Source organism: Heterocephalus glaber, unplaced genomic scaffold (assembly GCF_053883595.1).
Source record: "Heterocephalus glaber isolate CG9 unplaced genomic scaffold, H.glaber_assembly_v1.0 deba00001608, whole genome shotgun sequence".
NCBI lineage: Eukaryota > Metazoa > Chordata > Mammalia > Rodentia > Bathyergidae > Heterocephalus > Heterocephalus glaber.
The window spans coordinates 11346696-11371821 of NW_028258379.1; the positions used below are offsets into that span (position 1 = coordinate 11346696).

General features: G+C 43.9%; 1 protein-coding gene across 3 annotated transcripts in view; it reads left to right on the forward strand.

Moving 5' to 3' along the window:
- Positions 1 to 25126, forward strand: part of Ttc9 (tetratricopeptide repeat domain 9) — a 109201-nt gene that overhangs the window by 47743 nt on the left and 36332 nt on the right. Inside the window, exons 4-6 of one of the 3 annotated variants that reach the window (XR_002390328.2) lie at positions 3262 to 3382; positions 8331 to 8493; positions 8937 to 9771. Coding sequence is in view for 1 of the 3 variants with exons in the window: in XM_087195339.1 (XP_087051465.1) it covers positions 3262 to 3368 (107 nt within the window). In the remaining 2 variants the exon portion in view is untranslated. Of the gene's footprint in view, positions 1 to 3261; positions 3383 to 8330; positions 8494 to 8936; positions 9772 to 25126 lie in introns of those variants that run through there. The other 2 variants (XR_015445021.1, XM_087195339.1) reach the window with 2 other exon arrangements.

Here is a 25126-nt window from a genome sequence, read left to right on the forward strand (position 1 = left end):
TGAGATCCTCCTACCTCAGCCTCCTGAATAACTGGACTATGAGACCCTAAGACTTAGGGAGTTTCCACTTTAAGTCTATCCCCATTCAAAGGAAAAACACCTCACAGGGAGTTGTAGTCTGAAGGATAAACAGTCATTAAGAAAGGAGGAGAGAGGGATGGATATTCCAGGCAGGAGAACTTACTCCTGCATATCTTAGTTACTCAATACATGTTTGCTGATGAAACAAGAGGAAAGAGAGACATTTAGGTCCACTAGGACCCAGAGGGAGAACTCCTTGCAAAAGCCCTGGACCCTCTTCCTGCCTTTTATCCAACTCTAAGAAACCACTTAATATAGAATGACTTCTCTCCTAGCCATTTGGGTTGGGTTTTACCTTTAATTGGGTATAAAAAAAATAATAATTCTACCAGGTGCCACTTAAAGAAGAGAAAATCTAAGATTTCCAACCAAGAAGCACTTGTTACAAGGAAGCATGTTGGAGCTGCCTCTCTTTACCCCACACTGGCTCATTTGTCTGTTTAGATCTGTATGTAGTTTCTCCTTTTGGACTCCTCTGACTCAGAGCCCTATCAAGAATGGGAATGAAGACCTAGAGATTTTGAAGAGAAGACTACATGTTGACCTAATGTGTAACCTGGCAGCCCCACCCACTCTCAGGGTGGCTTATTTTTCCTGTCTCACTCTTCAACCCCTTCATGGTCTGAGATACAAGGATCTGTGGGGAGTGAGAGTGAGCAAGAAGAAAGTGGAAAAATGAACTCCAGGGTGAAGTTCACCAGTTCAGAAGGTCTAGACTTGGCCGATGCCTTTGTGTCTCTGAATAGAATGGCAGTGGAATAGAACAGAACAGAATAGAACAGAAAAGAATGTAGAAGAGTGAAGAATGGGAAACCAGGGATGCCTTGGTAACTTGTGATTACATGGAGAAGCCAAGAAAGAAAAGCTCAGATAGTTTCTTCTTGTCCATTAAAACATCCCAGTATCTCTTGGGGTGAAAACCAGAGCTCTGATGGGTAAGTGTCTACTTCTAAGAACAAAGAGCAAGATAAAAGGGTTAGCATGGGCGTTCAGGAGAAAAACTTTGAGCTTTTACATGGCAAGTGTGGAGTAAGAGTATGTATGGTAAGTGTTTGAACTGAACCCTTTAACATTATATCATCTTGCTAGAAGAAAAAGAGAGGTTCTCAGTCACGACGTATTTGAGCAGTGACCTCAAAAAGTCAGACCTAGCTTGTTCTAAGAAGAGCCCCCTGGAAGTTTTTCAGGAAATCGCCAGCCATTCAGTGAAATGTTCAGCAGGTAATTGAGTCCCCATTAATATCATCAAGGGCAGAGACCATGTGTCTTACTTTTGCATCCTTGATGATAGGCAAATAATAGTGTTTCTAACCCACTGGCCCCTCAACAGCTAACAGTTAGGGAAAGAGCTTACAACAAAGAGCAAGAGCAAGAAGAAGTTAAATGGCTAGAGCTATTTGTGTGTTGCTCACTTTCACACAAAGCTTAAATTGAGAGCCAACTATGCACTAAAGGTACTTAAGGAAAGTCCAGCCTTTCCTCAGCCTTGGCTGCTCTCACTTTGCATTTCACCCATCCCATCACTGTGTAAACATCAGAACTTTTGCACCCAAAAGCAAAAATCCTCAAGTGAACTCTAATTCTGACAGTTTGTTCATTGAGACTCAGTTGAGGAGAAACAACTATATGGTACATGACTCCTCCTCCTCCTCCCTTCCTCCTCCTCCTTTTCCTTCTCCTCCAGTGACAAAAGTAACAGCAAACTGAGTAACTAGCAAACCAACATCGTGCAGGTAGGGACCATTCAGGAAATGTGGTCTTGAGGGTTATATAGTTCAGGAGGCCTGGAGGGAGAATTTGGGCTTTCACATCTTTAGCTTGAAGGAGCAACTCCCAGGGTGCTTTCCAGATGGCCTCTAGGCCCTGTGTTACCATGAAGAGGAGGAATTGCCCCATCTTCAGGGGCACGCAGGTTCTTTCTTGACAGCCCCTTCCACCAGGCTGATGGCCCAAATGGAGCTAGTGAAGAAAGGGTGGCCAGTAACATTCCAAACACAAACAGGCCCACTTCTCAGATTAAAGCAGCCTTTCCCTTTGTCTTTCATACAGCCCTGGAGGTGACAGAGAAGTTTCATTTGTTTCCTGAAAAGATAGCACACAGGAAACTTGAGAATAAAATCAACTGAAAACAAGGAAACTAAACTCTGCAGGTGTCACCTTCCCTGGCTCATTTCTGCTGACTCACTTTTTCTTGCCTCAGAGAAGAACATTTTTACCCAGGCTTGAAAGTGACAAGCTTTTCAGGCCCCGGTCTGGTAATCTAGCTCAAAGGCATGCTCTCTGTCAGCATGCCATCCTGGGAAAAGGCAGTTTACCTACCTCTCTTGATTTATAGGAGGCTCAACTTCAAAGAATGAGGACAGTGAAGAAGCCCAAAGCCCAGCTAAGTAAATATCTCAGCATAACACTTCCATGGGGGCAAATTTATAGACTTTAGAGCTAGAAAGGAGTTCTTTTAATTGACTCCCTTTTAAACAGACCCATGGGGACAGGACTGGGAATCCGAGTTCAGTGCTTCTCACTGGCCCTGGTTCTTTCACACACTTCTGGGTTAGCAACTTATTTTCCTGGGTTGAAGCTCAATCCTGGGACTCCTGTTTGTACTGCAAAACTAAGAAAGCAAAGAAGGAGTGCCTTTTGGGCTTGGCCGTCAGGTAACTAAATAGAAAGAGAACTGCTGCCACAATAATAATTCCTCCTCCCTCTTCCTGAAGGACCTGGGTGTAGAGCCTCCTGACTCACAGAAGCCATGGCTCTGACAACAAGCAGTCACCCTTGACTTACAGAAGCTCTAAAACATGACTTCTAGCTCCCTGGCAATACCCTACTACATCTGTCCTTGACCCCTGAAGTCTATTCCAAAATGATTCCATTAAAACTTGATTGAGATCATTTCATTCCACTTAAAACCCTCCAATGGCTTCCCTCTCACTTGGATAAAATCCTCTCTATGTGTTATGGTTTGTATCTGGATGTCCCTCCAAAGCCCTGTGCACTCATAGATGGGGCTTCGGGGAGGTGATTGGATCATGAGTGTGTGATGCTCATCTCACCGCTGGATTAGTCCACTGATGGGTTTATAGCTGGGTGTGATGTTGGGAGGTGAAGCCTGGTGGGAAGAGGTGGGTCACTGTGGGTGTGGCCTGGAAGAGTTCGTGACTCCCTTGCTCTTCCCCATAGCCTCTCTCTGCTGCCCACTGCCATGCCATGAGTTGTTTCTCCTCTGCCAAGCCCCTCTGCCTTGCTGCCCTGCATTAGTGCCAGTCACCTATGGAACTATGGACTGAAACATCTACAAACTGTGAGCCAAAAATAAGCCTTTCTTTCTTTAAATTGTGAATGTTGGGTGTTTTGTCCCAGTGACAAGAAAGTAACTAAGATACCTTGTGAAGTACGGGGTCCAGCACAATCTGGTCCTATGACGCTATGACTTTATCAAGTGCCACCCCCCATCTGTGCCAGCAACACTGGTATCCTCCCTGTGACCCCTTGATAGTGCCAGGCAATTTCCCACCTCAGGACTTTTGCACTGACCGTTCTCTTTGTTCAGAATTTCCCCCCACCCACCCTAGATCACATGGCTCGGTTCATCACTATTTTCAAGAACTTTAATGAAAAGATATCTTCTTAGTGAGGTCCTCCCTGGCTAACCTTATTTAAAATTCAGCCATCTGGTTGACACTTCATAAGCCTCTTTCTCACTTTATTTCTTCACTTTAATACTTTCCCGTAACATATTACATATTTTATGTATTTGTCTTATTGTTTTCATGTCTACTAGGATTCATATAGCACTGTATCTCTAGCACTGGAATAGTACCTAGCACATAATAAGTACTCAACTAATATCTGTTCAAAGAAAGAATGAATGAAAGGATGGTTTAAGTGCTTAAACCCATGGCATGGGAGCAGGGACTAGTTCTCCAGCTGGGAACTAGGTGTCAGGCCTCCTGCCAGTAACACTTGAGCATCTACATCCCCAGCTGTTTACAGCTCTGTCTGTCTCTAAAGACAAACAAATGGAGATACGTTCTCAGTACTCTCATCTCTTTGGTCTGTCCCTTCTGAGCTTCCTTCCATACCCAAGTCTACCCCACCAACTCAGGGATCTTCCCACCAACTCAGTGAAGCTGATCTTGAACACAAGCAGTTATTCAACAAATGGCAGCACTTTTTATTATCATCTGTGCTGCTAGGCAATTTATGTAGGGTTTTTTTTCTGATCATTAGGTAGGTAATATTATTCTATTTTCACATGATAAATTGAGGCTTAAAGACTGTATGCAACCTAACAGAGTGATTTTCTCTTCTGTGAGACCCTGGCACCTATGTCCGATGGCAGGCTCTGGCTGGCATGTTGGTACCCAGCATATTCCACCCGTCAGGCCAGCTCTGCTGATTGGGCCAGTGTAGGAACCAGACCCCGGTGAGACGGTTAATTTCTTTTTCTTAGAAATGTAGATTTGGGTACAAATATGTGTCTTCACTGTGAGGCCCTTCAAGAGGTGGGACTGGAACATCACTGTCTGATGATGGTACACTTGGCCAATTAACAAAGAAGAAACTAAAATTACCAGGAAAATCAAGAGCAGAGAACTCTGTGTCTCCAGAAAAGACCAATGAGGCATTAGCCCACAGCAGCTTATCCATGCTGCATCTTGTCCCTGAGGGCCTGGCTAAATCTCCAGCTCCCAGATTTCATGAGACTCTCTCTTACTCTTCCAAGTACTCCAATGTTAAGATAAATCAAGGGTTTTCAATTATGTGTTTGTAACCAAAAGGACTTGTCTCAGAGAAGACAAGTACTTCTGTTAAAAAAAAAAAAAAAAAAAATGAAGCTGGGATTCCAAAACCCCTTAATTTCTATAACAGCCAGTTCACTCTGACTGTCTTCCTCCAGGAGCTTGCAGAGGAGATGTGGGGCTTCTTCACCAGATCATATTGCCTCTTTCTCCCTCTTCCCACACCCGATTCATCTTCCTGTGACCAACTGAGGTTGAAGTAATTTGCGAGGCAGCCCCAGTGGGAAAAGAAAGTCAAGGGTGAGACCATGGAGGAAGCAGGGAAGGCCAGAACTATTTGGTGGGCCGGGATGGGGCAGCATAGGCAAGATGATGTGTCCACTGAATGGTGAGTCTTCGGGGAGCAGAAGGAGCGATCTCTTTCTCTCCACTGAGACACAGTAGACACATGGATAGGGTGATGAAGGGAAAGGCCAGGAAGGAATTTGGGCACAGTTAGTCTTCGGAGTAGGGGCTTCATCCATGCAGCCTCTAGGCACAAACCAGTGCCCTTGTCAAGGACACTGTGTACAGCTTATTCTGACTCAGTCCAGAGAGGCAAGCAAGCTGGGGGAAACCTGGAGCAGAGTGAGCCCAAGGCTTCTCTGGTCAGATCCATTAGTGGCAGCTGCTCCCTTGGAGCCACTTGAAGTCTGCAGCTTCTTAAACTCTGTTTATTGACTCTGTTTATTTCTCTTATTTGTCAAGTACTGTCTGCAAGCTCCAGCTTGCCTCCTAAGTGCTCAGCAGCTTCTATGCAGCCTCGAAGGCTTCACCAATCTGATTAGCACACTCTGCACTCCATCTTTTAAGCCATTAATGAAAATACTGACGACTACTGGGCATAAGCCAGCTCCCTGGAGTCTCTCCTCTGCCCCAACATCCTCTTGCCTAGCTAACAATCTCTTTTTCAGATAACCTTTGCCCACTGTTCATCAGTTTTCGCACCCACTTCAACCATCATTCATTCAGTTGCTCATTGTTCATTTTCTGGGGTTAGATTTAGCATGATCCCTAGCACAGGGAATCTGTTTAGCAACTGCAAGCTGTGGAGAAACAAAGAAGCACAGTCCAGACCTCTGCCCTCAACAATAAGAATGGGAATAAGGGGCCAGGGATTTAGCTGCCGCGCAAGCACAAGGTCCCGAGTTCAATCCCCGGTACCAAAGAAAAAAAAGAATGGGAATAAGAATACCTGCTGTACTGATGAAATGCTTACCAGATACTGGACTAAGTACTATACTATACAAACATTGTCTAGCCTCACTTGGGGTGGACATTATCCACACTAGGGAGGCAGTTGTTGGTAATGATTAAAAGTTAGGATTCTAAAGGCAAGATCTTCTTCTGGCTCTCATACTTACTATCTTTTTTGTCTTAGGTGGACTCCATGAAGTAAGGGAACTATTATTACCCTCATAGGGTTGTTGTGAGGATTTAAATTATTAAATAAGATGATACAGAAAAGGTACTTGGAGCATTGCCCAGCACATAATATGTATTCAAAAAATTCTGGCAATTATTATTTCATGTAATACAGTTACTCCATATGAGGCGTTATTGTTTGTGCTCACCAACAAGAAAGCTGAGGCTTGGAGAAGCTAATTTGTTCAAAGTCCAACAGCCATTAATGAAATTAGTGTCCAAGCCCATCAGTTTGATTCCAAATCCCATTTACTTTATGACTATAACCTGGAAAGGAAGAAAATAGGCATAAAGTACTATTTCACAAGATAGAAATGCAAATGAACTTGCAAAGCACAGACTATTTTCATGGAATACAGTAAATTCTCAATAAACTCTTATCAGGTGATAATGATCATAAAATTCTAAGTAGCATGCTGAGATTTTTTTTTTTTTTTAAGTTTTAGGGCATCAGAGAACATAGAGGGATCATTTTTTAGCAGAGGAATAGTTGGTAACTGGCATGGTGCCATTTGAGGGGGCCTTAAAAGATGTGTGTGATTTGGACACAATGAGAAAAGAGAAAAAGGGCATCCTTGTAGAGAAAACCACATGCGCAAAGGCATGCAGACAGGAATGCTTGGGTGTGTTCGAAAAGAAACAGCCAGAAGCTCCTTTTGGATGGCATGAGGCATATGAAGGGAAATAGCTGGGACTGAGCTAGTGAGGAAGGAGTCACACCAGTATCGACCAATGAGGCTCTGGCCAGAACACTGGAAAAGCAGATTTCTCACAGTCCAAGTCTGCTGAAGCTCACATTGAAGAAAGTAGGGATTTGGAGATGAGAGAAGGGATTTCTTTAATGTGTAGGCAAGGGTAGTCCCAGAATTCTGATGCAATAAGGTATTGGTGGGAGGAAGGCGGAGCTAGCATTAAGCCAACACGTGTATAAATATAGAATTTTTAAAATATTAAAATTTTTCTTCCAAGCTGCTAAATGACACTGTTCTGAGCCAACAGAGGCCCCTTCTCCTGGACTCCAGGACTTCCTTGATATTCCTGCCATAAAATGATTAATATCTGGCACTGTTATGGAGATCTCTCCCAAGGGTAAGGGATTTGACTTGAGGATACTTCTGCGCAGCATTTTACTTGAGAATGAAAAACACAACACTTGTGTCAATGAATGGGTAAGCAGGCAGGGCATTGCTGATAAAGTGTAAAAATGCAAATAGATCCAACGGCTACACCCTGGCCTCAGATATTCTTCAGGCTAGATCCTCGCTGGGAACTCTTTCTGCTGAGTCACTGGGGCTGCATCCCTGCCCAGCCATGTGATTGACTGTGTTTTGTGGAAGTCTGGTTCCTTCCTGAGCCCAAGGAGACCATAAGTCTATATAAGGATGTGGGCACTGCCACCACAGTAGGTGCACACCTGCCCGTTACAAGCTCCTGGTTTTCCTATGACTCCAGCATCAGAAGTCCCCCATCCTGCCATTAGCTTGTCAATGCTATAGACAGTGCCAGGAGAAGAATCCTAAAGAGTTGGCTCTTCGAAGTTTGGCTTAGGCATTTCTCTTCCTTTCTACTGGTCCCAGGCAGAACAGCTGGTCCTAGGCTGGTCACATGTCCCAGGCAGCACAGCTGCCTTGGATGCCTGAGGTGAGACTGGGGAAGGGGAGAGGAACCTTGGAGCCTGCTCCCTTCTCTGTTACAATTTTTCTTGCCCCAAGCAATGGCATCACATCCCTGCATTTCAATTTGTTTACTCCCACTCCCCTAGACACCTCCCCTGCCCATAGCCCTTCACAAAAAGCAGCCAGGGAGGAAAGAAGACTCCAGGCAGAGTCCCTGGAAAAGCCAGGTCCATGGGCAACTCCGGGGATCACAGATGTGAGTTATGCCCCAGAATGAGCTGTGCCCCAGTATCCCAGAGTGTCCTGCTGCTCCTCCTTTGGGAAGTGGCTCCCCATTAAGCCAGAGACACCAAGCAGGAGATCCTGGACCTCAAACATCTGCCTTGATGACACTGTTGGGTGATGATATTGTTTCTTTAATAAAAAGCAGAGCTTTCTATCCTGAAAACAGAGAAGACACATAGGAGCTTTAACTCATGCACCCTCCAGTGTGGCTGCTATCAGAGGCGTTTCCGAGGGACTGTTTCTCTTGGAAGAGGAAAGAAGAGCCCGTGCATTGTACTGAGGACCTCAACAGCCCTCCACATGAAGTGAGTTCTGCTTACCCTTCCTCAAGCAGTTTCCTAGGGAAGCACACATTTTCCATCTTAGCTACTTGTATTAATCAGCTTCTTGCTGCTGGGACAAAATACCTGACGCCTGCAGCTTAAAGAAGGAGAAGCTTATTGTGGCTCACAGTTTGAGAGGTTTCAGTCCATGGTCAGCTGGCTCCAGAGCAGAAACATCATGGCAGAAGGGCATGGTGGAGTGAAGCTACTTAATTAATTGAAGCCAGAAAGTAGGGAACAGGGGGAGAGCCAGAGGGGAAGGAGCCAGGGGCCAGATATGTTCCCCAAGGTCACACCTCCATTACTCACCCAGACATACCAAGAAGTGTGCTTTGTTAATCTCCTGGGTGGCTCCCAAGCCAGTCAAATTGACAATGAAGATTAATTTTCATACCCTTTAAGTCCCATGCTCTCTGTTCTCCTAGATGGCTGGGCCTGATGCTCATCCCATTGTCTGTGCGTATGGAAACATCAACCCTGCCTGTGCAGCATTTGGCTCAAACTGGTCACCATCAATGTCCGCCTCACTATTCTGATATCAGCAGACACTGATCTGGTCTCGTCCACCAATAACTTGGTCACCCGATAGCTGTTGATTTGGCATGCCATGGTGAGGAGAGTGCTCTTGTACCAGCAGAAGATGTCCTTTTTGAGCTTCAGCACATCAGTTTGTTTTCATATAGACAATAATAACCTAATTTTTATAAAACGTATCAAGTGCCAAGCATTTCCCAAATTGTTACATACTTTACTCATTTAGTCCTCTTAACTCTATGAGGTAAATACCATTGTGAGTCTCACAGTACAGGCTGGGGAAATGTGTGAGTATAAAGTTTGTTCACATACCCAGAGCTGCATGTAAGGAACAAGGCCCAGACTCCGAGCTAAGCTCCTGAGGTCCAGAGTGCTTTATGTTCCAAAACACCATGCCATGAGCCCACTGAAGATACCCAGGACTGTGCCTAATTCTTCCATTAGACAGGTGGCGTGATGGATGGAGACCTGTATGGGGAGGCCGATGCCGGAATAACGGAGAGGAATGGCACACATAGGGGGCACTGAGAGTCAGAAGCCAAAGAGGAGCTTGGACTTTCCTCCGTGCTCCAAGGCTCACTCTCATTAAAGATGCTGTGGTGTGCAAGTGGGAAGAGGACACTAAAGAAAGAGAGAGAGAGTAGGTCAGCAGTGGGACCTAGCGGAGAGGACTGTACCCAGGCTGAATGAAGAGCAAAGGGGAAACAGATACAGCATGTAGAAGCCAGGCGGGTGGGGCTGGGAGCCAGCCTTAGCTCAGAGGTACTCACTTGCCCTCCGGATCATTGATCAGGGCAGCCTGGATAGCTGCCAGTTTCAGCTGTGCGCCCTAAAAGCAATCAGCTCCTCGTAGCAGCCTCTGCTGCCTTCCTTCTCTTTCTCTTCTTTCTTCTTCCTTTTCTTCTTCTTCTTCTTCTTCTTCTTCTTCTTCTTCTTCTTCTTCTTCTTCTTCTTCTTCTTCTTCTTCTTCTTCTTCTTCTTCTTCTTCTTCTCCTTCTCCTTCTCCTTCTTCTCCTTCCTCTTCTCCTTCTCCTTCCTCTTCTCCTTCTCCTTCCTCTTCTCCTTCCTCTTCCTCTTCTCCTTCCTCTTCCTCTACTTCTTCTTCCTCTTCTTCTTCTTCCTCTTCTTCTTCCTCTTCCTCTTCTTCTTCTTCCTCTTCTTCTTCCTCTTCTTCTTGCTCTTCTTCTTCCTCCTCTTTCTCCTCCTCTTCCTCTTCTTCCTCTTCCTCCTCCTCCTCCTCCTCCTCCTCCTCCTCCTCCTCCTCCTCCTCCTCCTCCTCCTCCTCTTCTTCTTCTTCTTCTTCTTCTTCTTCTTCTTCTTCTTCTTCTTCTTCTTCTTCTTCTTCTTCTTCTTCTTCTTCTTCTTCTTCTTCTTCTTCTCTTCCCCCGCAAGGGTGCTGTACCACTGAGCTACATCCCCAGCCCTTTTAAAAAAAAAAGATTTTTTTTTTCTTTTAAGTTGCCCAGACTGGTCTCCAACTTGGGATCCTCCCATCTCAGCCTCCTGAGTTGCTGGAATTATAGGCAAGGGCCACCATTCCCTGCTCATTACAGCCTTCTTATTCACCAAATGTTTCCAAAGGCATGAGATACCAGCCATCTCTCAAAAGGGCTATCCAGGTCCTGTGAAGAGAAGGGCAGAGTAGCAGAGCTGGAGTCCAAAGGCAAATGCTTCTGGTAGTGGGCTCAAGCCATGCCAGGAACGCCAGTTCCCTGGCTCTGAAGAGGCAGCAGGTTTCCAGGACAGGAAAAGTCCAGGGGCAAAGAAAGGAAGGAGGCCCCCCAAAGGTCCCCAGCATGCCTTGACAACATGCCAATGTCCTTTGGCAAATGCTCCAGAGGAAACAGCAAGAGGGAGACAAAAGATTTCCTTCCTCCTCCCTCAGGTTAGAAATTCCCTCGGGGTTCTTTCAGGAACCATGTGTCTTTCTTTATAATAATCCTAGATGCTGGTCAAAGTTTTTAAACCACTCTATGCACAGGAAATGGAGAGAATGGCAAGATTCAAAAGATGTGTCAGATTCTGCTGCTGTCCCTGTGGGAGCTCACTGGCTCTTATCACAGTGGACAGAACTGAGGAAACAGATTTTTCCATGTTGCCTTTATTGGGCATGAGAGCTTAGGCCCACAGCCAGGAGCTTTGTTTTCAGAGGAAAACAGCATACCTGGCAGAGGAAGTGTTAGTGGGATAGAAGACAGAGAAGCAGAGGCAGATGGGGGAGATGGGAGAAAAAGAAAAGGAAGAGGGACAGGTGAAAAAAGAAGGAGACAGGAGGAAGAGGAAGGAAGGAGGGAGGGGAAAACGATGGAGAGAAGAGTCACCATTATCCTGTCTGTCCTCACTTCTCCCTGCCTCTCCCGTCCTCTGCATGCTTTCTGCTGACAAGCTCTTGCCCCTGGGCACTCAATTCTTTCAACCTCCTGGAGCCTACTACCCACCTCTCCAGGTCCTTCCTGCCTCTCCCCTGGACCTTGTCTGTGGCTGGCGTAGTCTTTTTAGTTTCAGTTTCTCCCATCTCCAGCTCATCTTTCTCACCACTCCAGATCTAGCTTCCCAAAACAATTCTTGTTTTTTGGGGGGTTTTTTTGGTACCGGGGATCAAACTTGGGTCCTTGCGCTTGCACAGCAGGTGTCGAAACCACTGAGCTAAATCCCCGGCCCTTCCCAAAACAACTCTTGCATGATATTATATTCATACTATATCATTTTTAACTCCCACCTCCCTATTTGTTGTAATAAAAAGAGAGGATCTTTGCACAGACTATATCTCAGGGATGCCTGACCTCAGCACCGCTGGAATTTGGTAGAAAACAATTCTTTCCTTTTTTTTTTTTTGGTACTGGGGATTGAACTCGAGACCTTGCACTTGTGAGGCAGGTGGTGGAACCACTGAGCTAAATCCCTGGCCCAAACAATTCTTTCTTCAAAGGACTGTCCTGTGCATATTTGGATGTTTAGCAACATTAGTACTTCACTGGAACACTATCCTTTGCCCACCATGCCCATTTGTGAAAACTAAAAATCCCTCCAAACATTGCCAAATGTCTTCTGAGGGACAAAAGTACCTCTGGTTAAGAACAACTGACTTAGATTGAAATCCTGACTCTATTACTTGTTGTGTGCCCTTGGATGAGTGACATAAATTCTCTGTATCTTAATCTGTACATTAAGATGAGGTTAAAAATAATACCTACCTTATGGAGCCATTATACAAGTTAAATAAAATAATCCACAATAATAACACAATACTTAGCATATGACACTCAGTAAATATTTGTTCTTTTTCTTAGTCACCATTCTTCCATCTAAAAGGCCAGTTACCATTGTGTATAGTTACCATTGTGTATAGTACAAACCAGTTTCTACTACAGTTTAGCCCCATCCTGGATCTATTACTTAGAACACCCACTTGCCTGTTATTGTAAGAAACAAAATAACAATGGATTCAACTTGGTAGGAGTTCACCAAAATAAAACAGAAGAAAAGAGAGAGAGGAAATTGGGCTGAACTCATTCTTTTTGCCAGGGACCCCTTCTGCACGACCCTCATGGCCCAATAACCTCTTAATAGTCCCACCTCTTTTTTTTTTTTTTTTTTTTGGTACCGGGGATCGAACTCGGGTTCTTGCGCTTGCGAGGCAGGCGGCGGAACCACTGAGCTAAATCCCCGGCCAATCCCACCTCTTAATATAGTCACAGTGGCAATTAAATTTCAACAGTAGTTTAGGAAGGGATGGTCAAACCATAGCAGGCATCAACACCTAAACTGAGTTGAAGAGAGTCGTGATTCAGCCCATAAAATCCATACTGTAGGTGGTCAGGAAGTATTTCTTATCAATTCAACTAAAAGACACAGACAGAGAAAGAATAACCATATTATTGGACTAATTGCTATGAACAGGACCTCTTGATAACCTTTTGCCATGGCTCCTCCTCCTAGCCCTTTGGCATCTGTAACTCCCTTCTCCCTCTGTTTTCTTTCTTCTCAGGCCACTCCTTCTCTGTCTCTTCTGTTTCTCTACCTCTGGTCATCTTTTAAAAAGTCAGTATTCCTCAGTGGTCTTCTCTCACTCTAAGGTCTTTCCACAGTCATTTCATGTACTCCACTCCTGCAGTCATTTTTTGCATCCTCATGGTTCTTGGATCCATCGCTTCCCTCAGAACTTTCTGAACAGCTTGTTCAAAGCATTTCAGATAGATCTATCTGGATATCTTTGGCTACCTTCATTATTACCCCAAACTGGATCATACATCATTACCCTCCATTTTCTCCACCACAATACCCCCGCTTCTCTCTCTCCATCTAGTGAACTGTATCACCATATCCCCAGGACTAAATCTCCCTCATTCCTATATCTAATCCCAAAATCCCAACAAGATTTATCTTCTTAATACTTCTTTCCCTCTCTTCTTCTACCAGTTTACATTGGACCACTGTCACCTCTCATCTAGATTACAAAAACAATGTTCTTTCTAATTCTCCTGCCTTTAATTCTACTCCTTTCTTCAATTAAAAATATATATATTTTTTACTTTGGTTTTCTTTTGGGTCTTGCTATATAGTCCAGGCTAACCTCAAAGTTGTGATCTCCTGCCTCAGCCTCCCAAGTGCTGGGATAGGATTACAAGCACAGGACTTCAACGTAGTATTCCAAAACACAAATACATCACTCCTTAGGTGAAAACCTTTTAAAGACTTATCATAGGCCTTAGACAAAATTCCATATTACTTAGTCTGGCCAAAAAATTCCCCATGCCTGGTCCCTTCTCAGTTCTAGTTCATCTTTCACACATTGATTGCTCTATACACTTGATATTCTTTATTGTATCTTATTACTTATAGTTTCCCGATGAGCTCTATGCTTTTTCAGATATAATTTTTCTACACATTTTCCACACTGCCTAAACTTCTTCCCTTTCTCCCTTTCTCTTCTTCTCATAGCTGATTTTTCTTTCTGGTACTGGAGATGAGCCCAGGGCCTTCACACTGAGCTACATCCCCAGCCTCCCTGACCTTTTTTTTTTTTTTTAAGAAGGGGTCTCTCTAAATTGCTGAGCTGGAACTTGTAATCCCCCTGCCACAACCTCCCAGGGGGATGGGGTTACAGGGAACTACCACTGTGCCCATCTGGCTTGAGTCTTATTCATATGTAAAAATCTCAGTTTAGACACCACCTACTCAGAGAACCCTGCTCATGAGTTGAGAAGCAGCTCCTCTGCACTCCCTTCCCTGGGACCAGCTCTGTCCCCAACTGTCACATCCACTAGTCTCTCCCTGACAGAGTTCGTTTCCTCACACCTGAGGTCCTCTTGTACCTAATCCGTATCTTCATTAAAGAGTCTACACACCATAATCTTTGCACTGTCTCTCTTGTGAGAGATTCCTGAGGATGGATGACAGAGGTTTGTTTTCTGAGCTGGAAATCTTCTAGTTGTCTTTCCATATCCCTCTCTACCCTCCTCTACCCTTCTCTGAGCTCCAAGAAGCCGACTTGTGCTGACTACATCAATGGAGCTCAGCCACTGGAAGGGACAATGAGGACAAGCTTTCCACATCACCAGCTAAAGGAGACGTTTCAACCACAGTCACAGCTCCTACCAGACAGCCCTCTCCCCTGACTCTCTGATTCTGGATTCTGGAAATTTCCTCTTCTTTGACACCCCTCAGTCTAAAGTTGATGAGATTGTAGCTGTGTTACTATCTCCAGGATAGAGCACTAGCCCTTGTTTTCCTGTCCTCTGCCCTCGCCTTTGAAAATCATCTCTTTATTAAAATTTCCATACATACCCAATTTCCCAGCTCAAGGTTGCCAAGACCTGACCAACTTCCTCTTTTATTCTCCGGCAAACAGTCATATGTGTTGAATGAATGGATGAATGAATAAACAAATGAACTGAGGAAAACAAACCAAGCCATTGGCCAGTTTGGCTTATTCAACCTCCACTTCACAAGGAGGAGAAAGATTTCCCCATTTAGAACTTGGAAATGAAGCGAGATGGTTTGAAGATCAACAAGGAAGGAGATCCTCAGGGCTCTCTCAGAAACCATGTTTGGGGAACTGGGATGGGCTGTTGGGAGAGTGTCCTTCTATACCTGCAGACTCTGAGGCCAGGCTCTCCCCAAGGGAAGTCCATTTCCTGCAGAGATTCTGTTCCAGCAAGGTGGGAAGGGCTCTCACACCTTCCTTTTCTTCCTTTTGGCCTCCGTTCTAGAGAAGGAATTAGAAAATCACAGGATTGTGGCCTCTTCCATCCTCCCACTCAAATCTTGCAGCCTGAAATTCAAGATCCAGAGCAGTGGGAGGGGAAAGTCCAGCAGTCATCAAACCAGGGTAGACAAGATTGCTGGTCAAGGCCATGGCCTGGGACAACTCATACAACACACAACCCATGGTGTTCTCCCACAGTCCAGGGTGTTTGAGCTGGGAGAGACCTCAGTGCTCATTAAACCAGCAGAACCTGAGTCCCAAAAAAGGGAAGGAATTGCCCAAGATCACACAGTATGGTAGGGGCAAAGGACTCGGTCTCCCATCTAATAAATTCATCTCATTGCCATACCACACTGGCTCCTGAGGATGGGCTGCTTCCAAGGTGTCACATTTCAGTGGAAGGACAGGCACACAAAGGAAGAAGGTAGATCTGCCACACTCTGCAACATTGGAGGAGCACTGGTCAAGCTATAGCTCCATACCAGGCTCTGGCAAGATGTTCTCCAAGTTAAGTGTTCTGGCTCTTAGCTCCAACAAATAAGGATCTGAATTTTTATGTGACCCTAAAAGGTGATTCAACTTTTCCAAGCCTTGGAGTCCTCTACTGATTTTGATAAATATCCTTTACATGTATCTGCAAAATGAAGATAAAAAAATACCTCACAGGATTTTTCTGAGATTAAATAAGGTGATCCTTGTCAAATACTTAGAACATTTAGAAAATGACATTGAATAAGCACTGGGTATATGTTGGCTATTGTTGTGTATCCACAGCAGCTGTCTTACTTGTTTCTCACACCTTCCTTTTAAGGAGGGAGGACATGAATTCAGGTGAGTTTCTTGCTCCAATTTATTCATTCATGCTTACTAAGTTCTTACCAGTGGGCCAGATGCTGTTCTGGACTTCGGGGATATGGAGTATATAAAGGTAACAAAAATTCCTGCCCTCATGGAACTTATGTTGTTCTTGAGGAAGAAGGCAATAAATAGAAAATACCTGTAAGTGAATTTTATGAAATGCTGGAGAGAGTATGTCCTATGGAAAAACAAAGCAAGGAAGGGGGTAGGCTAAGGGAAGGGAGGGTTACAGTTTTCGAACGGTCATGAAAAGCCTCCATATGAGGAGACCGAACAAAGTCCTGAAGAAGACAAGAGCACAGGTGTATAGATCCCTTCGGGAAAAGCATTTCAGAAAAAGAGACGCATGCATACAGTGGAGCCCAGGCTCGTACAAAGTGAAGCTGGCTCTCCATGTCCAGGGGTTCTGCATCTTCAGCTGTGGAGCCAAACAACCACAGATAAAAATACTTGGGGAAAAACTGTATCTACACTAAGCTTGCTAGACATCTTTCCTTGTCATGACTCCCTAAACAATACGTTATAACAACTATTTGCATAGCACTTACATTATACTCAGCATTGTAAGTAAGCTAGAGATGACTGAAAGCCTACAGGAGGATGTGTGTAGGATGCAGACAAGCACAATGCGGTTATTCATATGAGACTTGAGCATCTGTGGATTTGGCTATCCACAAGGGTCCTAGAATCAGTTCCTTGCGGATACCGAGGGATGACTGGATTAGGAGGCCAGGCAGGAGGACAGAGTTCTGAAACAGAGCCATGCAGGGCAATCCCATAGGAGATAAAGTTAGAAAACACTGTAAATTATGGTGCTGGGAGCTGTGATTTAGACTCAGAACTGATGCCTAAGCCCTTGTTGGCCCCATCCCAGACTCCCAGATGATAGGCAGCTTTGATGAGATGGGTTGATTCTGTTCTCTCCAGGGAGGGCTTTGTGGGACTCATAACCAAATAAGTGTAATATCTTTATCTTCAGAACCCAAGATCAAAATGTAAGTTTTAATGTGGACATGAACATATAAAGAAGACCAAATAGAATATTTAAAATCAGGGCATCCAATGTATTCAGAACTTTAAAAAGGTACAAATGCTTTCTGATCCCAAAGTTCCTGATATTTTATCTTTAGCCACCTCTAATAAGGTACCCCCTCCACTGGCCCATGGAAGGAGAAACAGGTTTTTGAAAAATCTCTGGGTACCAGGACAGCAGCAAGGTCCAAGTGGGCAGAATGAAGGGCATGGGATAGGTAGCCAGGGAGTCCTGATTCCTGGACAATCATGGGACCCTCTGTGTGACTTGGTTTCCATCCTCTAGGAACAAGACCCCTGTCCGCCATGCACCTCTGAGGAGATTATAGGATGGATGAAAGAGAGCCTCTTGAAAGGACCAGCTCCCACTCCAGATAATTGCTAGGTAAATGCACTGGGTCTTTATGACAGGACAGGCCTGTGCAGGCAGAGCTGAACAGAGGAAACAGCTCACTTTTGGGAGGGGCACGAACTCTTCCAGGCCATTAGGATCCACTAAGTAAGTTGTCTTTGCTAAGGTGAAACGGTCCCCTCGTGACCTGAAAGGAGAACTATCATCTACCATTTCACCAGGCATCTGGGCTACATGGGCTAGGACTCCTCTTCCCTGTTCATGAAACCTCTGTTGCTGAGTCACCACACTTCTGACAAAAAGATGGGGAAAGAAGCCCTGATTTCCAAGAGCATGGGAAGTAAGGAGCCTGGGATTGCTCCAGGCAGAGCTCTGTTTCTGATTCCAGTTCTGCTCATTTCCTAGCACTGCCTGTAAGCTGAGCGGCATTGAGCAGGTCAGATCATGACTCTTATCCTTGGATTTCTCACAGAGAAGGTGAGAATGTGGTTACTACACTCACATTGGCATTAAAATTCCAAGATTTTAAGCAGAAGAGATTTCATGGAGCATTTGTAATGACCAGGACGGGGCATGACTGGGTTGAAGGGATGGATCTGTGTTTCAGGCCAGAAACCTCTTCGTGTGACAATCACTGCCACCAGCCAGACTGAGACCTAGATAGAGATTTCACACAGACAGCTAATAAACCACCCAGAAGAGGCTGATTATTTTTATCTGGAGCTTGGAGGCCCAGAGGAGAACCATACAAACAGGGCTGGGGACACATACTTACCCAGCCCCGGAATTTTAATAGCAGAGGATCATTATCATACACTGCCTCAACCACTTGGTAACCCAAGTGGTACCAACTGAGACTTCTTGCTTAATTACATGCTTAAAGTACTACAATTGAAATCTTGGCAACCACGTTCTGTGCAATTAGAAACAAACTAACGAACATATCTTACTTGTGCCTCTGATACTCTGTTGGAGTGCTTTGCTACTGTTCTGCCCACTTGCCAGTGATACTCAATGCATTCACTAAACAGCCTCAGCCCCCTTGGCAAATGCCTGTCAGTCATTCCCCAGCTTCAGCCAGCAGGCCCACCGCTTTGCATATTCCCACCCTGTGCTTCCCAGTAACTACCCTTCCATTTTTCCCAACTGAGGAACAAGATTCTAGGACAAAGTTGTGTATGCTGAATGGATTTCACCCATCCTTTGAATGGTGAAAATGAAGTATTTGCATCCAACCAATATTCTTAGCTTTTATTCATTGACCAGCACGTCCAGGCTTCTGAGTAGCAATCAGTGCCTCTTAGTCACAGTATCACCCAGAATTATGGGGGACAGAGACCCTTGAAGCCATAGCACTCAATTCCATGCGTCTTCTTAAGTTCAACATTAGCCCGCCTGCCCAGTCTCATGAGAGCTCCCAGCCAGTACACATGTGGTCAGGCTTGCAATCTAATCTTGAGCAAGTGTTCACTTCACCAGGGAAAGAAGGAGGCACTGCAGGGTATGCTTCAGGATGGAATCACCACATCAAACCTGTCAACACAACCTGTATGCTCTACAGGCCCCCAGGGCTGCAAAGACTCTTTCATTGCTCCAGGAAATGCATCCTCCACTCCACTCCTGCACTATCTTAAGTGATCTTACCAAAATTCATAGTAGATAATGTCACCACTAGTGGAAAATGTTGATTGCTTTCTACTTAGAATAAAACCCAAGCTGTTTACCACGGCCTAAAAGACTCTCAGAGCCTCCCTTATCTCTGTCTGTCTCTGTCTTCTCTTTTATGCTTGTTTTTGTTTTTGTTGTTGGGAAGAACCTCTTGCTTTATTCCAGGCTGGCCTTGAACTAAATATGTAGCCCAGGCTGTTCTTGAACTTGAGATCCTCCTGCCTAGGCCTCCAGAATGCTGCTTGCATCACCACCCTTGGCTCACATACTCTTCTTTTGTTGGGCTTCTCATCTGTAAGGCCTTATCTTAAATCAGCCATTCTCACTTGGGAGTAATTTTGCCCCACAAAGGACATTTGGCCCTGTCTGGAAATATTTTTGGTTGTCACAAGAGGGAGTGGGAGATGCTAGTGGGTAGAAGCCAGGGATGCTGCTAAACCTTCTACAGTGCACAGGATAGTCCCTCAAATAAAGAACCGTCTCATTCAAAATGTCAGTGGTGCCACAACTGAAAAATCCTGACTTAAATTCATTTCTTCAGACTGACTTTACCCGACCACCTCCATCCAAAGTTGGTGTTTTCCCTGTGTCCTTCATATTGTCACTATAATCTGCAATTATGGTTTTATTGTTGTTTACCTGCTGGTTTTCAAGATCTACCTTTCAGGCTAGAGATGGATGTCTTGTTCAGCTTTGTTGCTTCACACTTATCACTTAGCACCTGCTCAACAAATATATATGGAAAGTAGAGGGGCAGGAAGGAAGGAGAAAGGGGAAGAGAAAGGTCAGCCAAGGTTAAACAGCATTCCCCTCTGATGCTGAAGATGATCACGCTCATCTTCATCTTCATGTGAAGAATGTGCCATTCAACTTGGCCAGCTGCACTGAGGATATTTCAGTAGAGAATAAGCTGAGTGTACTCTGAAAACTTTATTGGCTCATAGGAAGCTGGGCATGGAGACACATACGTATAATCCCAGCTACTCAGAAGGCTAAGACAGGAAGGTTGCCAATTCAAGCCCAGCCTGGGCAAATTAGTGAGACTCTATCTAAAAAAAAGAAAATAAGATTATAAAATGCATGTACTACAAACATGTACTAATTAATTAAATAAAATAGAAAGGGATGTAGCTTAGTGCAAAGGCCCTGTGTTCAATCCTCTGTTCTGAAGAAGGAAAAAAAAGCACATGGGGGATGGGAGGATCAGCATGAAGATACCTAGATTTCTTCAGAGTGGCTTCCTTTTTTTTCAAGTAAGTCCAACTGAGAGTGGAACCATGTCTCTTTCCATCCCAGCTGTAGCTCTAGCACCTTGCATAGTACCCAGCACATAATTTGCAGATTCCGCTAAAGTGTTTGTGGATGAATGAATAAATATCAGAGGAAGAGAACACATGTAAACACCCAGCCTGCAAGGGAGGGAGTAGGTGTCAAATAAGACCCATTTGGCTGATAGTTCATAAAACTATTTATTGAGCCAGCCCTTATTTGGGCTCTTGCTCCTTTTATTAGCAGTTGTGTAAGCTGTCAATCTATGTGACAAAATAACTGAGAAAATCAGCTTAAAAGGAAAAATATATTTTGGCTCACAGTTTCAGAGGTTTTAGTCCATGGTCACATGGCTCTACTGTTTCTGGGCCTGTAGTAAGGCAGAATATTATGGTGGAAGGGCTTGGTGGAGTAAAGGTGCTCACCACATAGCGGGTGGAAGCAGGGTGCAGGGGCCCTACAAAGGCATTCCCCACTTCTTTCCTCCCACTAAGTCTCACCTCCTAAAGTTTCCACCACTTCACCACAGTTCCACCAACTAGGCATCACGCCTTCAACACAGAAACTTTTGGAGGGCATTCCAAACTCACACTGTAACAAGAACCCTTAAAAGAACGTTGCCAATCAAAATTTTACCTCTGGAAGAGAATTTTATCCTTTGTCAGCTCTTTCAAAGTGACTGTGAAGGAAAAACAAATTTGGCTTCGAGATCTCCCAGTGTCTCCACGTATAGCTCCTCACACAAAGCCAAAGGCATTTACACAATTTTGTCACCCAGAGACCTAGCTAATTCTCTCCAAATGAACCTCTCCCACCTCTACTCCAATAGCCTCACCCTAACTACTTCCTTCCCCACTCAGAGCATCTAAGGACCTGTGGGAATAAGCTGCAGGCTGAAGGGTTCCTATAATGCACTCCTTACTGGAAATTCTTTGCCTAAATTTCACTTTTAAGTCCCAGAGATTAATGTTATTAGTACGACAAAATGGAAAAGACTGAACTCTTTCAGTCTAATCTGCTTAGTTTCCAAGGCTGCAGGGAACTTCTCCAAGGAATGTGCTTAGTTTTTGTTAGCAGAAGTACCAAAAAAAAAAAAAAAGCCTAACATATTGTTTGGCATACATCTGCCTATCTAACTTAGATTTTAGAAATCTACTAATTAAGTTCTGGTTCTGGTTCTTTTCCTATAGAGTCTACAAATATCATTGCTATTAGGAAATCTTATGTCATAAAACTATTACAAAAATCCTACTTTTATATTCTCTCTCTCCCTCTCCCCCCTCCCCCCTTCTCTCTCTCTCTCTCTCTCTCTCTCTCTCTCTCTCTCACACACACACACACACACACACACACACACACACAGTCTTCTCTTTATTCCCATCAGCACCACCTAGTGGTATTTCCAATGTTCTAGCACTCTTACAAATTATTGAAGACCTCAAAAACCACCTAGGTGTGTGTTCTAGCCATCATATTTCTCTATCTATTAAAAAATAAAACTCGAATTGTTTGGTGCTGAAGATTGGACCCAGAGCCTTGCCTGTGCTAAGCTACATCCCCAGTCCCCCCAAATTAAAAAAATATTTCTTGATTTGTTTTAAAACAATAGTGATAGGCAGGGCATGATAGTGTATGCCTATAATCACAGCTATTTGGGAGGCTGAGTCAGGAGGATTCAAATTCAAGGCCAGCCTCAGTATTTTAGTGAGATCTATCTCAAAATTAAAAAAAAAAAAAAAAGGTATGGGGAGGTAGCTCAGTGATAGAACTCTTGTTTAGCATATACAAGGCCCTGAGTTCAATTCCTAGAATTGAAAAAAAAGCATAAATGTCTAAATATAAAATATTAATTTTAAAATAATTACTTTCTAAAACAAAAATATGAAAAGTGGTAACATTTTATGTTTTTGTGAATCTCTTTAATGTCTGGTTTAATATAAAATTCCTAAATACAGTGGTACGAACTTGGTTTTTGAACTTAATTTGTTATGCATTTTGGGAAAGATGGCCGTGTTTGTGTTTGTGTGGAGGATATGGCTGTGGTTGAGTTTCTCACCCAACGCAAAATTTGCGAATGAAGCAAAATTTGCTGAATGCTTTTGTTTGCAAACCAAATTGTTTGCAAACAGAAGCATTAGTGAACCGAGATATTAGGTATTCATGTCTGCTTCAAGATTCAGTCTGTTTCAATATCTTGTTTTAGTTGAAACATATAAAGGATATCTGACTTCAGAGATCTTTAGCTGGAAAAGAGAGGACTGTATTCTTCTCTGATACTGTACCAAAATTCAATAAGTTGTAGTTTCATAAAGATTAGTTGCACTGTAGAATTTGAGACCATACCCATGAACTTTTTGTACTATTATGTTAAAATCCTCTAGTCTATCTTGGACTGAAAAATGGATTTTTTTTTTTTTGGTACCAGGGATCAAACTCGGGACCTTGGGCTTGTGAGGCAGGCGGCGGAACCACTGAGCTAAATCTCCAGCCCTAAAAATGGATTTTTTAATGCATGATTTTGCAACTTTGTTCATTGACATCTGGAAAATATTTGTTCATTGAGTTATATAGATCTTCCAAATATTGACATATTTCTTTATAAGACATGGAAAAATGGCATTAATTAATCACTATCAAGCTCATTTAAAAAGTCTTCAAGATTCAGGAAACTGTCAAGCTTGGATTTTATCATTGGCAACAAAAACAGTTGTTTTCCTTGGAGTGGCAGGCTTACTTCATTTATTTGCGAGAAAATATCTGTCACATGTCAAGGCTGAAGAACCATAGTTTGCTTGATAATCATTCTTTCAAGTAAAAATAGAGTCCCCTGAAGAGAAAGGAAAACAGCCAGGGCAGCTTGCAGCCTCATCAGCATATGTGCTTTTTACCCAGACAGCCTTGCATGCGAACTTCACATTTCATCACACCGGATGTTGAGAAAGGTGTGCCGTTTTCATGGGTCAGCATTTGACTGACTCAGTCAGGTTATTAAGTAATTACTGCATTATCAAGGATATTCTTAAGTGAAGCTGACATTTCCATTGTCTGGAGGTGAGGAATACAAGAAGTGCTCACAAGTTATCATTTTCCGGTCAGGTCCGAAGGCGCCGAGAGTTGTGCCTACCATTAACACAGTGAAAGTGACAACAGTTCAGTGCTACTGTGAAAATCATTTTGACCTCATATGTCTTCATGGATCAAAGGACCAAACTCTGAAACAATGCTGCTCTCCTAAGATAGATTTCCCAGTATGGGTTATAGGAGAAAGAAGAGTGGGACGGTTATATTTTGACTTTAATATCATTTACTCAGAGATGGGACCAAGGAAAAGATCCTATGCTTGAAACCCATCTCCTAAATCTCTCGGTCCATGTGGTGTTTTCCATTGCCTAATGTCAAAGTACTCAGAGAATAGTCTCCTTAGAGACTCACGTTCTCCTCACCACAGAGCAGACCAAATAGCACAGGTGGACTAGGATAGCACTGGAAAAAGCACTTGTCCCGTCTCCCATCTATGCAAAAATTCATCCCTTCTTTTTCTCTCCTTGTTACCTAGCCCTAATCCTCACAATAAAGAAAAGGCAGCTGGAACAAAGTACCCCACACAGTGAGGAATGCAAGATAAGCAAACTGGCAGAAGATAAAATCTACTTTACATGGCTACTTCCAATAATTGGAAACCTCATGTACCACCAGCACCCAGGGATTATTTAAGTCTTATTCATTGTTCAAGTCTCAGTTTAAACTTCACTTCTTACTCTTGTCTTCTCTTATCTCATCTCTTCTCTCTTATCTCTCTCTGTCTCTGTGTTTGTCTGTCTGTCTGGATGGATAGATAGATAGATAGACAAATGAGTTAGACATAGATAGATAGAGATATTTAGATTCAGATCCTCAATGCCTTGTTGCTGCTTTACCTAATTTTCCCCCTAGACGGCAAACTCCAAACAAGCAGCACTCATTTTCAGTCTGCTTCTCTCTCTGGGGTGGTAAAACACAAAGGTGACCTGCTTATAAGCAGCGTTTTTAGGTGGAATGTTTTTAGACGGGGTACACATCTCCATTCTTCACAGTGCAATTATAGCACTAAGAATACTTCATCTGTTGACAGGTCTGGCCTCAAGCAGAATTGGAATTGCAAGGCACACAGCATCCCAGGCCAGAGTAGGCCTCAGTGAATATTTATGAGAGCACTGGAGGGCTGAGTCTTCTTGTTTCAGGCTGGTTAAGGCACAAAAGGAGCTGAGAGCCTGTGTTTCTTTACTTGGCTGCTTCTCTCTAACCATGGACCAGAGGACTTCTTTTCATCTTCAGGTGTCCTGTGATGCTTGGTAAACTTCATTGCATCCCAAGGAGACTGTCACCCTCTGGAAGACAGGATCTGGTCTCTCTTCCTTCTTCTCTTTCTCTCTTTCTCTTGCCCAACTCTCCCTTCCCCCCTCCCCCAAAATTCCACCACTTATGATCATTTAATTAGACTACAGTCTGCTCAGAAAGTCTGCTCATAAGGATCCTAATCTTTCAGGCAGGAGGCCTCTGTTCCTGGAAAATCAAGTCTTGCAGGAAGCAGAGAAGTACACAATTTTAGGGAGGGGAAAGTCCAGAGCCCAGGAGATTGGGATAGGAGTTTGGGAGGGTAGGCTGTGACCTGATCATATAGGGGCCTCCAAGTTATGCTGGAGTGTGATCCTTTC